At 48.9% G+C, this 17,169-nt stretch overlaps 1 protein-coding gene across 2 annotated transcripts in view; it reads right to left on the bottom strand.

The window, feature by feature from the left end:
• The window catches only part of LRRK1 (leucine rich repeat kinase 1), a 70,393-nt gene continuing 53,224 nt past the window's right edge, over positions 1-17,169 (bottom strand). For both annotated transcript variants that reach the window (XM_021552571.3, XM_021552572.3), the window contains exons 24-33: positions 16,294-16,460; positions 15,026-15,223; positions 14,090-14,367; positions 13,713-13,907; positions 12,788-12,939; positions 11,106-11,223; positions 9,718-9,834; positions 3,852-4,684; positions 3,198-3,299; positions 1-1,403 (exon numbers count right to left, since the gene is read on the bottom strand). In XM_021552571.3, the coding sequence (XP_021408246.2) occupies positions 1,226-1,403; positions 3,198-3,299; positions 3,852-4,684; positions 9,718-9,834; positions 11,106-11,223; positions 12,788-12,939; positions 13,713-13,907; positions 14,090-14,367; positions 15,026-15,223; positions 16,294-16,460 (2,338 nt within the window). In that variant the 3' untranslated portion in view covers positions 1-1,225. The remainder of the gene's footprint in view (positions 1,404-3,197; positions 3,300-3,851; positions 4,685-9,717; positions 9,835-11,105; positions 11,224-12,787; positions 12,940-13,712; positions 13,908-14,089; positions 14,368-15,025; positions 15,224-16,293; positions 16,461-17,169) is intronic.

Raw genomic sequence — 17,169 nt, 5'->3', positions numbered from 1 at the left:
TGGGGAGGAATCAGTTTATTTTAAGATACACTCTGTTTCTAAAGAAGGGTATTTTAGCAGCCTGCAACAGAAATGTGAACCAGAGGGTTAACCTGCCCGTTCGGCCTTGGCCAGCCTTGCCGATGCTCACACAAAATTCTTGGGATAAAAAAAAAAAAAGAAAGGTCCAAAATTCAAACTGTACACCTTTATACAGGGTGCTTAGCTGGGGGCACTTTTTACACTGCTGTACATGCTTGGGATAATGAAGTGCAATTGGATTTAGAGCCAATCCAGCATCCCAGGCCACTAATGAAGATAAAATACAGGTTGTGGTGGGCAGAAGCTGCACAGATACACAGGCAAACTGAGCTTATTGTGTTCCTGCTGCTCCAGAGTGCATTTCCCAAGAGAAAGGAGTGGAGCAGAGACAGCTTATAAACCTTCCTGGTCAGGGGCTCCCTTCTCTTCTATCAGGAATATCTGTCACACCCAGTGGCTTTGCTCTCCATCAGCTCCATTGACAAGCCAGCAGTGCCATGAGCCAGCTCACTCATCCTGGTGCAGCGTTCCTGGCAGGTTGTTTTGGGCTCACTCACAGGAGCACTGCACCACTACAGCTTTCAGGAATGAGAAATGCAGTGGCCAGCCACAGCTTCTCACTGGTTCCTACACCAGGGTGTCTCTACACAGGGACTACACCTGAATTAGGACACACACCCTAACTGAAGGATTTGCAGGGAGGTGGGAAACAGCCCAACAGTGCCCACAGGGTTTCCAGCAGATACAATCCTCCTGGGGACAGGGTGAATCAGCCCACAGAGCCCGCACTGCCGGCCAGCAGGCAGCCGGGACTGAAATGTGCTCAGGCTCCCAGGGCAGAGCCCACGGAGCTCTCCTGGCTGACACACACACAACAGCAGCAGCAGCAGCCAGGGCATGCTGAAGGTGAGGAAGGAATTCAAAACGGGGAAGAACAAACTGGAAATCGGGGGATGAGCAGAACTGCAGCCACCTTTGCTTTCAATATTACAGGGGAGCGTGTGATGGAGCAGGGAGCTGAGAGCTGGCCCAGCTCCAGCCCTGTCCCAGCCTTGCTCACAGCAGCTTCTTCATTCCCCAGAAGCCCTGGTGGGGCTCTGGGAACCCCACAGTGCTCACTAGCAGCAAACCAGACACACAATCCCCCCATCAGCCCTGGTGTGGGCCGTGTCTCTGAGTCCAGGACGGTGCGGCACCACGGGCACTACCTTCTCTTGCGCATGCAGGTCTCCAGCCTGCCCAGCTCCTCGTAGGCCTGGTAGAAAATGTCAAAGTCTCTGGCACTCCAGCCCCTCCAGACAGCCAGGCACCGCTCCGTGTTCTCCTTCTCAAAGCAGCACACAACCGTGTCCTTCCCCACGAGAGCCGCATCCACCAGTGCCCTGGGGAAGGGAGCAGAGAGGGAAGGGGATTACAGGGAAGGGCATCACAGGGAAGGGCAGCTCTGCGAGCACAGCACTGCTTCGTGAGCTTCCTTTCCAGCTACACGAGCTTTTTACAAGCTGCAAATCCTTCAGCAAGGAGAACGTAACAAAGAGAGGGATCAGAAACTGTGTCACGTCAAAACCGAGCAGCTCAGTGACATGGGAAAAGGTTTTTAAAGGGATTCAGGTGCCTAAATATGCAGGTGGGGGGCTTAAGTCTGCCATGGTATTTGAAGTTGCTGCTAATCTCCTGATTTGCTAAATCCACAGACTCGTGTTCCTGCTGCCAGCTGGGCATTTTCAGAGCAGCTCCATCGTAACACAGCTGACAGGCTGCTGAGAGCTCCCACAGCCTGGAATAAAGCATGGAAGTGAGATGGAGCTGCCTGTGTCAGCTCAGGGGCTGAGCCCCGAGCCCAGAGCAGCAGGCACAGCTGTGGCAGCACTCAGGGATCCATGTGGTCCGTGCTGTATGTGCTTCCCTTCATGTCTCTGTTGAAGCTGGCCCTGCAGGGACCTCAGAGGGAGGTGGCTGGGCAGACAGTGACACTTCTCCTTTGCAGGGTCCACAGGACAGGACTCCAGCCCTCACTGGGCTCCTTCTACCACTCCCATAGCAGGTGGAGAAGGTTGGTCCCTAAGTGTTTCCCCAGAAGGGTGCCCAGCTGGGAGCCACAGGACTGTCCTTGGCCACTGGTTTTTATCACAAACTGCCCCTAGAAAGCCCCCTCCCTTTCCTCCCCTCCCTGACCTGCTCTGCCATTTGAGCAGCCCCTTCCCTTTCCTCCCCTTCTGCTCTTCATCCTGCTGCTCACACAGGGAGGGTCACTGGCCATGGTGCCTGGTCCAGCCAGGCAGCAGGGCAGGACAGGTGTGAGATGTGCTATCACTTTGCCTGAACTCCACACTCAATCCAAGTTAAGCAAAACCAACCAAGAGTACCTGTGGCCAATAAAGAGAATTCTCTCCTCCCAGCTAACTGATAAAGACACTCAGTTCTGAGTAGAGGAAATGGCAGGAGCTTTTGATCTCCTGCTGTGTTTACCTGGTGGTAATAAACGATCATTTATAATCCTTAGCACTGCTTAACCTGCATTTGTTTGGACATAAATAGTACAATCCCAGACCAGCATTTAAGTGATCGGCAGGAACACCCCCACCTCTCCAGCAGCTATTTATTTCCTTGACTCTCCTTCACTGTATGAAACATTTTAAATTAACGTATATAACTGCTCTCCCCTGTGCTCCAGGAGCCGTCCCCCGGCCTGTCACTGCCCACAGCACAAAGGTGCTCATTTAGAGCCAGAACATCAACCTGACCCATGTGAATGCAGCCACAGACAAGCGCCGTGCTCTGCATAAATACACCTCTTGTTCTGAGCGCGGGGCCGACTCTGCCAAGCTGCTCTGACCTTCTGCCAGGTGCCCTCAGAGCAAAGGGAGCCAGCACCAGGCAGGATCAGGCCAACTCTACCACATTGTGCACTGTCCTGTCTGTGTCATTACGGGGTGTTCAGTCTCTGTGGACTTCGGAGACCAGGCTGTAGTCACAGAGCCTTCTCCTCGCTGTCTGCCCCGCTCTAAGAGTGTGCCCACACTTTGATGTGCAACCAGCAACTGTGTTCTCCCACTGGGAATTCCACAGAGGCTGCTGGAAGCCAGGAGGAAGCTCCCAAGGGCTCTGAGGGCCTGCAGAGCCCCCTGTGGCCCCCCAGCCCCCCTGTGCCCCCAGGTGTGCCCAGCCAGCCTCACCCGTAGGGAGCCAGCTCCCCCGCCTTCAGCACCGCGATCACTCTGCCCCGCTGCGTGCCCGATTCCTTCTCCAGCCCGATAACGATGATGTCCCCTCCTCTCCTGGAAGAGAAACAAGGGAGAGGTCACATCCTCAGCACTGGGCATGTTGTCAGCTGAAGATCCATGCTGGATACCCATCCTCTGCTCCATGCCCACCTATAGCCATGGGGAGGAGGCACCCTGATGCCACAGGGGAATCCTGAATTCACTGCAGTGAGAGATCCTGTGACAAGCCAATTCAGCTTCCCAGAGGGTCCCATCAGCTCCACAGGAGGCAGCAGGACTTGCCAGGCAAGGAGGCTGCCTGCTGTTCTTTGTTTCCTCAGTAGCTGGAGAAACATGGCTTGGAGTCTGATCACCCCCTTCTCATTCTGCTGAAACCAACCCAGCAAGGCCATCCACGTGGCTGCTCTGCTCAACACTGCATACTTCCAAAAGGCATAGAAAATCCATGTTCCATGGTACTGGGAACAGAATTTCTTAATGATAACTTGACTTTGTGGCCAGGTGAATCATACTGGGAATGCAAAAGCTGCTGAATTAGCCTGAGTTAATCTCATGTTCAGCCAGCAGAGATTTTGACTAAGTTGCCTGGTTAAGTGACCCACTTACCTGGGGATCCAGATGAGGTCTTTTACAGGAAGAATCTTGACTGCTTGGAGATGCTCTGTGTTATCACACGCAGGCAAAGCATCATGATCCATGGAAGCTTTCAGCTCGTGGAATTTCTCAGACTCCTCAAAATCCGTGAAGGGTGCACTGGAAGAGCTCAAGGGTGAGCTGGGCAGGCTGGAGGGGCAGCGAGTTACCGCGTTGGGCGGCGAGGAGGAGTAGGAAGACACAGAGCAGTAATCGGTGAGCGAGTCCTGGTGGTTCAGGATCTGGGTGCCCACGTCCGGGCTGTACACGATGCTCATGTCCCCCGGGGGGCTGCTCTCCATCGCCTCGTGGCTCAGGGGGGCTGTGGCCGGGATGGCGGCCGAGGGCTGCTGGATGGTGAACATGTCTCTGAGGGGGCTGCAGTCCCCGCAGAAGTAGCGCGCGCAGAGCTGGTAGCTGGTGGCGTGGTACATCACCAGGAAGTTGCTTGTATCGTCCAGACACCAGACCACCTCCTCGCCGTGGCACTCGGAGTTGCAGGCGATGGATGTGATGACGGAGGGCGGGCTGAAGGCCTCCAGCCTCCTGCTGATCTCCATGGAGGCGCAGCTGACGACGAGGACCCCGGGGCCGTTGCTGTACCACACCTCGGCCCCGCTGTTGGTGACCTCCATGGCCCTCACCGGGTACGGGTTCTGCCGCGGGTCGCTGTCGGAGATGTTGAACTTGGACCTGTTTGCTGTGTGGGAGCACAGGTAGGAGCAGTTGTCCCCTGGCAGGCCCTGGGACACTGAAAACACGGCTACGAGTCCATCTGACAAGCCAGCCAGCACCACATATGAGTTCTGTGAGAAAGAGAGAAAAATTTCATGGAATTGTAGAACGGTTGGGTTGGAAGGAACCTAAAAGATCATCTCATTCCATCCCTCTGCCTTGGGCAGGGACACCTTTCACTAGACCAGGCTGCTCCAAGCCCCATCCAACCTTGCCATGAACACTTCCAGGGAGAGGGAGTCCACAACTTCTCTGTGCCAGGACCTTACCACCCTCATAGCAAAGAATTTTTTCCTATTTCTTTACTTCTCTATAATAGAAGAGTTTTCATCCCCAGAAGCTCTGCCTGCTTCTCACATTCTGCAAGAACACGAGTAACTCACCCCAGAACAGCGATAACACAACATAAAAAGAAGTCATTCCCTAGAAGCTGTCGCAGAGCCACACTCCTTTCACCCAGTATTACCTCTCTCTTTACTGGCAAGGGTGGACAGATGGACCTGGCATCCTGCCCTGAAGGTTAGCAAATTCAAGCTGGAGTATGTTCAGAGACAGCCATCATGATCCTAGGAAACCAGCTGTAGAAATCTGGCTCACTTCCAAAAAGGAGTACAACCATTGCTATCAATGTAGGTAGGAGAGGAATGGAAGAAATGCAGTAAAAATGGAAAGAGGGAGCAAATATTCTCACAAACAAGAGCATCCAGGGATTGCTCCACATCCAGAGTCTGCTGCTCTGAGAGCTCAGCTCCTCCCAGGGATGTGCTCTGGGTCTGGGATCCCTGGCAGCTCAGACATCCCAGCCAAGGGCACAGAAGCAGCAGCAGCTCACCAAAGCACCTGCCAAGTGCCATGAACAATTCTGTAGGTGCGTAAAACCTGTCCCTAAATGTACAGATGTGTTGGACACAGCTCCAGCTCCATAGCCATGCATCCCTCGTGTCCCAGGGGCAGGAGCTGCTGAGAAGGCCACGCCTCAGCAACTCCTCCAGTTAATCCCAGCGGGGCAAAATGCTGTTAAACAGACTGGGAAATTGATCTCTTGGGAACAAAACTTCCCGTGACCTTGGGCCTCTACCAGAAACTCCCCCATCTGTGAAGCAGATAAAACAATACTTACCTCAAAGGCCTTTCTATTTCCTCCCTGTGGAGCAATAAATTCTAAAAAAAGACCATTTAACCCAGGACTTCTTTACTGTCTGGACTAAGCACAGCTAATCAAACAGAAGCAGACAGAGCAGCACAGAGCTGACACAACCTCTCCCCTCCTCAGCCTCTCCACAGTGGAAAGCCCTGCCTTTGGCATGCCCAGGGTGCCAGTGAGATGGGCTGAGGGCTCAGTCACCCTTTGCTGGGAATGCCAAAATTAAATTAAGGCATCCCTGTGCTCTTCCAGGGATCTTGATGCTGGCAGGCTTGGACAATAGTTCCCAGGCTGTAAATCCACAGAAAAATCAGTATCTTGATTTGCCCCAGCTATTGAGGGGCAGGTAGTGCTGGGTAAGTGTTATTTAATTGACAGCTCTGATTGTAAGGCTCATTTTGAGTCCTGGACAAAGAGACACTCTCTGCACACCAAGTATGAGTAAAACCATGAGAGTACTGAGCCCCTGTGACTAATCCAAATCACAGCAGAATTTTACTGTAATGGGAAAAACTAGGAAAGCAAGTGGAAAGTTGTGAAACGGGGCTTGGACTAACTCAGTCCAGTCCCAATTCTCTAACCACTAATTAAAAGAAACCCCAACGACCTGCAGTGCTCAGTGCCATGTTCCTGCTGCCATGTGGATCTGGTGCAAAGGCTCCTGGAAGTGGCTTTGCCAAGGAGTTGCATCAGTAGGTTGGATCATGGCACAATGCTTTGCACAAGCTGGGTTTTGCGTTACTTTTTCTTTGGAAGGGAGTTCAATTACTTAAAACTGAATAAAACAAAGCAGAGCAGCCCACATTTCTCTGGTAAAAAGTGGTCCAACTTTTTCAGTCTGAAGGACCCCGTACAAGAGGCATTTCTTACTAGAAATGGAAAATTTAAATTGAAATGGGAACATCAGATAGAAACTGTAATGTGGGTATGTCAACTTGAACTGCTCCTAGCATGACACAGGCCACTATTAAAATCTTCAGAGATTATAATTTTGTCTCATTTGATTTGATAACGCTGAATTATCCAAGCATAGTCTTCACAAAAAAGGATTTTGAATTCCTTGATTAGTGTCAGCTACTACAGAACAGAATCCCTATTCCCTTTTGGGTTCCACACGCCAAATTTCCCTGGCACTGAGCAGCCAGCACCATAACCAGGCAGAGGTGGGTCACTGACTCCCTCCTGGTGTTAACAGTGGAGGGATAACAATGCCAAATCCTCGCCTGTCTGGGATGGAACAATGGTGGAAGCAAATTTGGAAGGTATTTTTTCCATTGGAGTATTTATTGCTTTCTGTCTTGGCTATCAGGACCTGTTTCTATCCAGCCATTGCTGTTATCTCCCAGAGAGATAAGAAACAAGGAGCAGGAATTCAAATGCTGAGAAATGCCCTCAACCTGCCATCCCTCATGTGACTGAGCTGAGGGAATGACCAATTCTACAGCAGACCATGTCAAAAACCACCCCACAGATGCCATAATTAATTCTTGCCAGATTTTATCCAGTGCCTGTGAGGCAAAACCCCCCTGATCAGGGTATTCCAGCAGCAACCAAAGGCAGGCAGGGCTGCAGCCTCCAGAAACCTTAAGTAACTTTCTCAGAATTCATTTTCAACATTTGGGCTCCACGAGGAGCCAACAAAAACACAGAGCAACAAAACTGCATTTGAAGGCCCCGTGCTGCCAGCAGCCCCGCCGTGCCAGGAGGAAGGCCCCGAGCGGGGCCGTGCCGTGCTGCGATGAGCGGGGATGAGCCGGCTCCAGACGTGCTGTCCCACTGCCAGCAGGTCAGCAGAAATGGCAAAGAATCCTACACCAGGGCCTGGTCACCTCCTCCTCCTCCTCCTCTTGTCCCTGCAGGGTCTGGCACTGCTGGCTGCAGCCTTTAAATGCAGCTTTTGTTTCCACGTGTTCCAGGTTTCTGCACGAGGCCGAAGATTTGCACCCATTCAGGTTTCTCTCTCCCTCCACATCTCTTCATAAGAAAGCTGCAAACCAAGGCAGAATGTGTCTTGGTTTGTCCTTTTTAACCTGCTTATTTGCTAATCTGTTTTCTTTTTTCTTCTGAAAATTGTATTGTTTACGAAAAACAATCATCCTGGTGACAAAAGGCATGCAACAAAAAGCTTAAATTGTACAAGACTTCTCCTTGGCGGGTGAGTTTCAGATTCTGGGCCCCCCTTGCCTGCTTTCAAATTTCCATGATGCTTCCTTTGGATGAGAAACCAAGTTTTGGAAACTATTTCTTTTGGATCAACCTTCCCAAGGCAGTCGTAAAGAATTCCCCTTCCCAGCAACATCTCTTGGCAATTCTCTGACTAAAAGTTACCTCACATCTCACCAGCTAAAGGCTTTCTTCCCAGGGAAATGCAATTCTCTTCTCCAGTGACAGCAGTGACTGTGATAACTCTGATAGAGCTTGCTGGCCAGGCAGTGAGTGTGACAAGTGTAAGCTTTCCACAGAGGTTTTTTGGAAGAACTGGCTGGTTTAGTTCTTGCCAGCCTGGTCTGCACATCCCCAGGCTGCTGCTCTGGCCATTTCACTGCCAAACTCATACATAGGAAGGAGAGAGGAAAAAGTAAGTCCAATAAACTAAGAAGGAGTGAGCTAAAGGGAGGTGGATTTCTGCAAGGTTGGGTAGGGTCGGGGGAGGAAGGGAGGTGTCTAGACTCAATATTGCTATTGTAGGGCCTGGCATTATTTATGACATTTTCTAGGCAAGCCACAAACTGGAAATAGAAACCAGGAGACATAAAGCCACTCGTAACCCCTGAGGAATGGCTTTGCAAGCTGTGTGACAGTGGAAAAGCTGAAAGCAAAAGACTCCTTCGACTGTCCTGGATGGAACCTCAGCCAGCATGAAAAAGAAATTTGCCCTACACATCAGAAATGAAACTCCACAGTGGACAAATGCTGCAGATCTGGGAGCCAAGGAAAGCCAATAGATGCAGAGACATCCAGCCCTATGCCAACTTTACATCAATGCCCTACTTTAGCCCTACTTACACCATGTTTGGAAGTGCAGCAGCACACCTTACACAAACCATCTGCCTCAGACTCAGTCCATGCAGCAATCCCAGCAGATGAGCCAGAAATGGACAATGGCTCAGGACAGGCCTGGTATAAACCAGCAGCTCTGAGAGCTGCCTCGTGCTGAGCTCTCAGATACATCCCAGTCTGCTGGCATTTGCAAAGACTACACAGCTACCAGTAATGTTGGAACATAATTATATGTTTTCACTTGAGGTGGCTGTAAGCAAACCGGAGGTAATTTAGTTGGAAAACAGTTTTTATACATTTCCCAAGGCTTGCCTGCAATAGGCATCCAGGTCAGATTTCTCCTGCCAGAAATGGGATGGTGGCAATTCCATTGCTAGGCAGATAACATATAACTTCCTTTAATGCCCATAAGAGTAATTATCCATGTTACCCATAAGAGCATTAACCAAACCAGCTGTATTATCCAAGTGTTCTCATTCAAAACCAAAACAGGAGTGTGGCTGAGCCCAGATAACATTTAAGGATGACTGTGCACACAAATGACAGCACACAGCCCAGGAAAACAGTGGGTACAAGAGGTCGGATGTACCCACGTCCTGCATCAGCACTTAACAAATCTCTATTCTAATTATTGCTTCATGTCTTCTCCACTTTGCTTGATCAGCCTAAACCTTGTGTTCCAGTGAAGTGGAAACGCAGCTGGAACACTTCCTTGCCGAGGAATTTGATCTGTTTTGACTACTCTCCCAGCAGGTTTGGAAGTGCCAGCTTTGGTCCCCTGACTCAGGTTCTTGCCCGCACCTCTGTCCTCTGGCAGAGGCAGAAAGACCTGGAAACCTTCTCCTTGCAGTGCCAAAATGTTCCAGGGCATTGCAAAGTCTCTCAGCACCAGCTGAGTGTGGCAGCTTGGCCCAGCAGCAGAGTCTCATTACTGCCCTTTTCCTTTGGGCTGTTCCTTACCCTTTTGACAAGAGGCATCACCAGGAAGCAGCTCACAGTGGCAGGAGTATCTAAACCCTTCAGTGGAGTCTTTAATGGACACATGCCCTGCAATCCATACACAGAAATCTTCTGGTCCTGTGAAAGAGCACATCAAATTCTGTAAATTCAAACCACCTCCCTGCTTTTCATATCTTGATACCTGAGCAAGATCTAATTGGTTCCAAAACTAGTTTTTGTTTGTGTTTTTTGATATCCAAAGTGTGAATTTCTGTTTTCCATGGAGAGTCTTTGGCATGCAGGTAGAAAATGGGTGTGGGTGCTGCATTCTCCAGAAAAGGGTGTGGACAATATATGCATTATCCAAAAGTCACCAAAAATCACCAGTGTAGGGATTTTATCACCACATCCAAAAGCAGCATCTGACAACCCTGAGTGCAAAAATCCCAAACAACAAGTGAAGCAGGTTGGATGTTACTTTGCATTAACCTGTCCATTCAACGGACATTACATTTTATATGGAATCACACCTGCCACACACCTCCTAAATCTACTGTACGGACCGAGAGCACCCAGCAACACTTTTCATTCTGATCTAAAAGGCGGAAATACAACACTTTAAGATCTTTGAATTTTAATTTTTCTATACTTACTATTATATTAAAAAAAAAAGAGTATTTGAGCTTTACCTCTATTTGAGAACAGAAAAAGTCAAAATACCTTATTTTCTTATGGGGAGAAAAAAAATCTATACACACAGCATCCATGCCAGGGCAGAGTGAAATATCCAACACAAATTATTTACTCAGTGAGTGTAGCCTTTTTTCCCCCTACTATAAAATACTGAACTTCAGGAACATTTAAATTTTTTGCTGTTTTTTCTTTGTTTTGTGTGAAATGATTGTGTCAGAACTGGCTGACACTTAGCAGCCCTTTTTGATGGGTGGACAGGGGCTCTGGGGGATAAATCAGCCACTCTTATCTTTTTAGCTGCCATTCTCCATGGTGAACACAAAACTCGGGTACCCATTTCCCACCAACCTTCAAATCCCACAGGCCTCTTTCAAAACCCCACCCTTAAATGCATGTTTTCTGTCCCTGCCTCCCTTTATCACCCACAGATAAGGACATTTCCCAGATGAGCCCCTGGGCACAGACTGCTCCAGCCCAGAGTTTCCCCTGGAAAGCCGAGGTTCCCACGATCGCTCGGGGCTCTGGGAGGCACAGTCTGGATCTGCGTGTCAGGTAGAAACAAAACACCTGGAGACAGCAGATGCAAAATCACACTGCCCATCTGAGACACCCTTTGTCTCACACACTCTTGGCTTTACTAATTTAACAGGCCCTTTCTCTTCGTTAGTGTCTCCCCTAACGAGGCCCCTCTTGAGGGGAGCACAGGCAATGCTCACCTCCGTGGCTGCCCACAGGGAATTCTGAAATTTGAGTTGGCAGCATAGCTTCATTCCTGGGCAGCTCATCCTCTGCACTTCCATGACTCCTTTCTCCAGGTTGACCACCGTGTAGTTCCTGAAAGAAGCAAGCAACAATTTCAGCCAGCCAGCATTCCTCCTGCATGGGGCTGAGGGACTTGTGGCACTTGTGGCCAAGCCACAACACAACTGCCCAGATGTGGATAATGCTGAAAGGATCTACACCCCTCCAAACTCCTCATTTGACAGAAAAGAAAGATGTGCCATGGCTCTTCCTCAGGGGCAGATGTGCAATTGCTCCTGTGAAGATTTACACTCAGCTCTCTGACTTTGCACAGGGTTAGGAGGATGTATGTGGTCTGTTCCTGTAATTGAGCTGTGAGACAAACAGATCCAGCTGAACAGCAGTAATTAATAGCTGGGAAGTCTCAGCCCATCTTGCCCATTAGGTTCTCAAGGGAATAGCTGCTCTCCAAGTTCATTGCCTTGCTATTATCTGGCTTCATTGTTATTCCAGAACATAAACAGAGGAGCATTATTCTACAGAGCAAAAATCTGTAACCTAATAAAATTATTTATAAATATGACTAATTAGTAGCTTTTTGTAGCTAAAAGGATTTTGTCTGTTTGGGGAAGTTTATTGATTTTGGATGTTTGAAGAATAACTGGATATTCACAACCACATCTGTGAGTCCCAGATGTTTTACCAACTGTGGCACAAGCAATTACACATCCTGATATCTGTCACATGTGAGTAAACTTGTTATTCAGCAGTTTCCAGCAAGTGGATTGTCCAGTCAGGAAGCAGATTCACTGAGATATATTGCTGTGAATATTTGGACAACATCCATGTATTCAAAATACATCTGGGAGTGCCATGTGCTTCACCAGTTCAGCAGGAAAAGTTACACTGCTTGCACTGAACAACTGACCAAGGACCACAAATGGCAAATCAAATAGTTGAGCAACAAATCACGTGCCTTTCCCATTAGCGTAATAGTTAAAAATAATGAACATATTAATATAAAATTTAGATCAGTTTGTGCATGTTTCCAAATAAGACTGAGGCTATAAAAATCAGCAGCATCCATAAAAATGAACCTAAACTAGCTGAAGGTCACATGTGACTGAGCAAAATGCCATCACCTCAGTCACAATTTAATAACATTTTAAGCACATGCCTTCAGTCCAGAACACATTTTACTGGCAGTGCACACTTGGATGCACACACAGCTCCAGGCATGTGGTTAACTCCCGATGATTGCAATAGGATTTAAGCATGTGCTTAATTGCTTTGCAGAAGAGAGATAGAACTGCAGCTTCAATTAGGAAGGGTTTAGTGTTAAATGGCCTCATTAGGAAAGGCAGAACACGTCTGTTCTCATGTGCAAATGCTTCATCCTGTGTGTGTGAATCATTACACTGCCCTAATCTTCTCCCCATATTAACTGAAGCAGAGTTAAGCTCATTAAATATCCTTTATAAAGCAACCACTGTTCCCAATTAAAAGAGTTTGGGAAAACAGTGTTCACTGTATTCTTGGCGTTCATCCAAGTTCACTTTCACCTTCTTTACCTCCCTCCCAGAGGCAGAAGTGAAGATGCTGAAGGATTAAAAAGGAAAAAGAAAAAAAAAGGAATTGCTTATGTGAGCTGTCTCACCTGGTGTCCTCCTTCCCATCCCAGAGCACCACCGTGTACTCCTGCCCCGGGGAGCAGAAGAAGGAAGACTGCTTCCCACAGGGCAGCAGGTACATAAACGTTGCAAAGGTTGGATCTTTCATCTGCCCCACCACAGAGATGGCCAGGGGACGCTGAGGGGAAGGAAAAGAGAAAGGCACATCACACAGCATGAAACAGGAGAACCACAATAAACAGGAGGTTCAACAGGGCCAAGCACAAGGTCTTGCACCTGGATCAGGGCAATCCCAAGCACAAGCACAGGCTAGGTGTCTCTGGAACTGGATTATATCTAAGGTTCCTTCCAACCCAAACCATTTTCTGATTCTATGATTATTTATTAAAGATTGGTCTGTCATTCTCTTACACATTTTACTGATTCATTTCTTCAGGCTTACGAATTTTGGAAGCTGACCCATTGCATGATTGTGTAGATATTTGAGAGTCAGGCTGACCTTTGTTTGAAGGACAGCAGCTCTAAAACACCAACTGAAATTAATGAAGAATGTAACGCGGCATAATCCTTTTCTTGCACTTTGAAGCTTTTTCTTCCTTATACCTCCTTTTATAATCTTTGGGATTTTGAAGTCTTTGTAGTTGCACTCACAGCATGACACTGGAGATGTTTCTAGAAATTATGGGTAATGTCTTGCCCTGGTGAAATCAGCGGCCTAACTGCCACCGACATCAAGGGACCTTCTAACCACCACAGATGTTTAAGGCCACAAATCTGTCATCATTCCATTCATAAAACTCACATTTAAGTCAACAGAAATTCTGGGCCAAATCAGCAGGAGGGATAAATGGGCAATGGAGCTGCTGTGCTGCACCAGGAGCAAGCTCAGCCCTCCTGCACAAAGAGGGGCAACCAGCTCAGAGAACACAGCTCAGGAGGGTGGTCTTGTACCTTCTCTGGCTTAGTGTCCCAACACTCCATCATGAGAGCCTGCAACCTGTAGAGCTGCACCTCCTCGGGCTGCCCGAGGACAGGACGGATCCCTTTGGACAGCTTCTTTGCAATCTGGAGCTGGTGTTGTCCCAGCACAGGCCGCTGCCCCGAGAGCAGCTCGTACAGGACCATCCCATAGGAGAACATGTCCACCTAGACCAGAAACAGAGGGAAAATCAAGGCAAGGCTCCGTTGGTGGGCGGAGAGGAGAGCAAGGCAGGCCACAGTGGAAAAGCCAGTGCCAACCCCCACGCAAGGAGAAGGGAACTGAGCCACAGGATGGTGCCAGCCCCCAGTGCCACCACAGGGCTGCCCCACAGCCCCCCCCCAGTCACCTTCTCGTCGTAGACGATGCGGGGCCGGATCTCGGGGGCCTGGTAGCCCGGCGTGCCCTCCACGCCCAGCGCGCCCTCGTGGAACGACTGCCGCGAGATGCCGTAGTCGGAGAGCTTGATGTTGACGTGCTCCCTGACATCCAGGGACCACACCAAGATATTGTCCGACTTGAGGTCGCAGAAGATGATGTTCTTCTTGTGCAGGTAGGCCAGGCCTGTGGCGATCTGGTAGGCTATTTTGTGTGTCAGCATGTGTCCCAGCGGCACAAAGGAGGACCCTGGCACAAAGGAACAGCCCGTCTCCAGCTCCTGTCATTGCCATAACTGCTTCTTCTTCCCCCTCTCTCCTTCTCTTTTTAACTCCAGAGCAAAAACTGACAACCTTTTGAAACATCACTCAGTGGCACCATTTGAAATGACACTGTTTATGTTACTGTACGTGTCTGACAGTCCTATTAGATTCTTTTTTTAAACCCTTTCACTTCTAGGCCACTAAATCTTCTGGTGAAAATTAGCGTTTGACTGAAAGTTGACATGAAGCCAAGGTGCCAAGAGGGTCAGATGGCTTCAACTTATCTTGGAATTAGTGTTGTTCATTTGACAATGACAGCAATACAGATAATGATGAGATAATTTAGAGTACCAAACACCCATCTGCAGGGGGAAAACCACAGCACCATCCATGCAGCACTGAAGAGAGATGCACTCCATAATAATGTGCAGAGAAATTGAAAATCCAGGTCTCCAAAGTAGTTCTGAGAATCCTGAGCATCAATTTTTACTAGGCTCCCAAAAGCACAATACAAGAACAATTCCATCCCTCCCACTTCCCTTAGTGTGGAAAAAAAAAAATCCCCTCCAGCAAATCAAGCAGTAATTTAAACACCACTGCCCATGTGTCAGTGGGAGAGGGGTGGGGGCAGAGCCTGGCTTTACCTTTGGAGTTCTCAGCCAGGACAGTGGTGAGGCTGCCCAGCGGGGCCAGCTCCAGGGCGAAGCAGAGCGGGTGGATGCTGATGCCTATGAGGGACACGATGCAGGGGTGCTGCAGGGAGTGCAGCATGCTGGCTTCCTGACGGAACTCCGAGAAGTTCTTCATGGCATCCATGGCCCGCAGGTGCTTCAGCATGGTATCTGGCAAGAGACACAATCCCCCCTTGTCATTGCCCAGCTCAGGAAATGAGTCACAAACTCTTTGGAGGTGATCACTGAGGGAGGGCTGCAGGAGGAAGGCAGCTGGTGGGATTATGTCGACAGCAAGGCTTTAAGTTGAATCCTTATGCTGATGTATGAGCCACTAAGAGACACTGGCTATACGCAGGATCTGTCTGGTGCCTCAGAAAGCAAGAGCTCTCTTGGTCCTTAAACACCAGGCTCAGGGGTGTGTCTGGCACATGCTGTTCTCACATATCCCCTGGAGGACTTTGGAAAACCCGTGCTCCCAGCAGGGAATCTGTGTCAATGGCCCACTGCAGACCCTTTGCTGGAAGGGCTCTTCCCTACAGTTTCCCAGCTTCCTTGCCAGAAGAGACACTCATCACAGTAATGGTCCTGCTGCCACTGCACACCACAGGCTGCTCAGGCAGGTTGGCTCTTCCCGAAGGTGATTTGTCACTGAGACAGCAGCTGGCCTCCCTCACAGCTCAGGGATTCACCACATCCTCCCCTGACAAAAATGAGGAATGTGAGGCACTTTCTCCTTTCCTCTGTGCATGGACTGAGGCTCTGCTGCAAAGCTGGGCTCCACAGGAGAGCCCATCCCTGCCTGGAGAAGCTGGTGGGCTCAGAAGGATTCCCAGTTTGCTTCCTCCAACCACTGGCACAGAGTTGGTAAAACACTAATTCAGAGGAGGGGACTCACAATGCAAACCCAAGCAAACCCACACTTCTCATGGCCAAATAGCATGGGAACAGGAGTTGAAATCTCACCCCCCTTCCCAATCAAGGGCTCTGTCTTGGCACCCTGTAAATCCAACCTCTGATCTGCAGGAGAGAAGCCTCCTGCAGTGCCAGTGACCTTCATCATTACTCATGAAGAACTCTCAGATGCATCCTCCTCCTCCACTGAAACCCATCAGTTTTGCTATCTATTTCCATGCTGTGTTTAATCAGGTGCTGTCAGCACTTTGCTGACTCTTTGGTCTTAGCTTGGGATCCCAGACTGCAGATTCCCAAATTCCTGACACCAAATGTGTGCACTGTACCTGCAGCTGAAGTGGGAGAACCCTTGCATTTTTTAATCTGAAATCTCTTCACAGCCACTGGTTTTCCTTGGTATCGTGCCCGATATATAACAGTTCCACTTCCACCCTGGCCAAGAACGTTGTTTTCATTTTCACTGCATTCCAGTTTGCTATTTTCCAGGAACAGTCTGCCAAACAGAAATTGGGGGTTTTTAATTAAAGTTTCAAAGAAATAGCAAATTAATGTTTTTAATGTGATTTCCATTTTCACAAATGCCTAATAGGTTCTTGCCTTATCTACCAAGAGGACTGGACCACCTGAACTACCTTGGTCATCTCAGTGCAAATCCATGCTGGCTCACGTTGTGCAACAGATTTCCCACAGAAAAAAAGTAATTTGAGCAAAGAAGCACAAAAAGAAGCACAAAGAAGCTTTTTACTAATTTAACCCACAAGAATCAGACAGATCTGGAAAGCATGTACACTCCTTTTCCAAGCAGATGACACAGATACTGATACTTGTACTATTTATCTGTATTAATGATTTTCTTTTTTGCTTCATTTACCTCCTGTTCCTCTTTTTTCCACCGAGGCAGGACAGGATGTTTATGAACAGCCCCACATTCTGAAACCTGATTATTCAAATCAGCTTAGTGTTCCCAGGCTGCAATTCATCATTTCCCCACTCTCCCAGAGACTACTTTTACAGCTGTTCACACTTCAAACATCTCCACTCACCTCGCACCTGCCAAATAAATCTGCAGGAGATAACAGTGTGAGGAGGACTGGTGTGATGAGCTGATGGGGTGTTTGCCCAGAAAGAATTACCCCAACAAAGCAACAGGGGCCAGTGAGAGCACAGAGAGCTCTGACAGCAGCCAACAGGACCTGGTCTAG

This window comes from Lonchura striata, chromosome 11 (genome assembly GCF_046129695.1).
Source record: "Lonchura striata isolate bLonStr1 chromosome 11, bLonStr1.mat, whole genome shotgun sequence".
NCBI lineage: Eukaryota > Metazoa > Chordata > Aves > Passeriformes > Estrildidae > Lonchura > Lonchura striata.
This window is presented reverse-complemented; position numbering and strand designations above follow the sequence as displayed.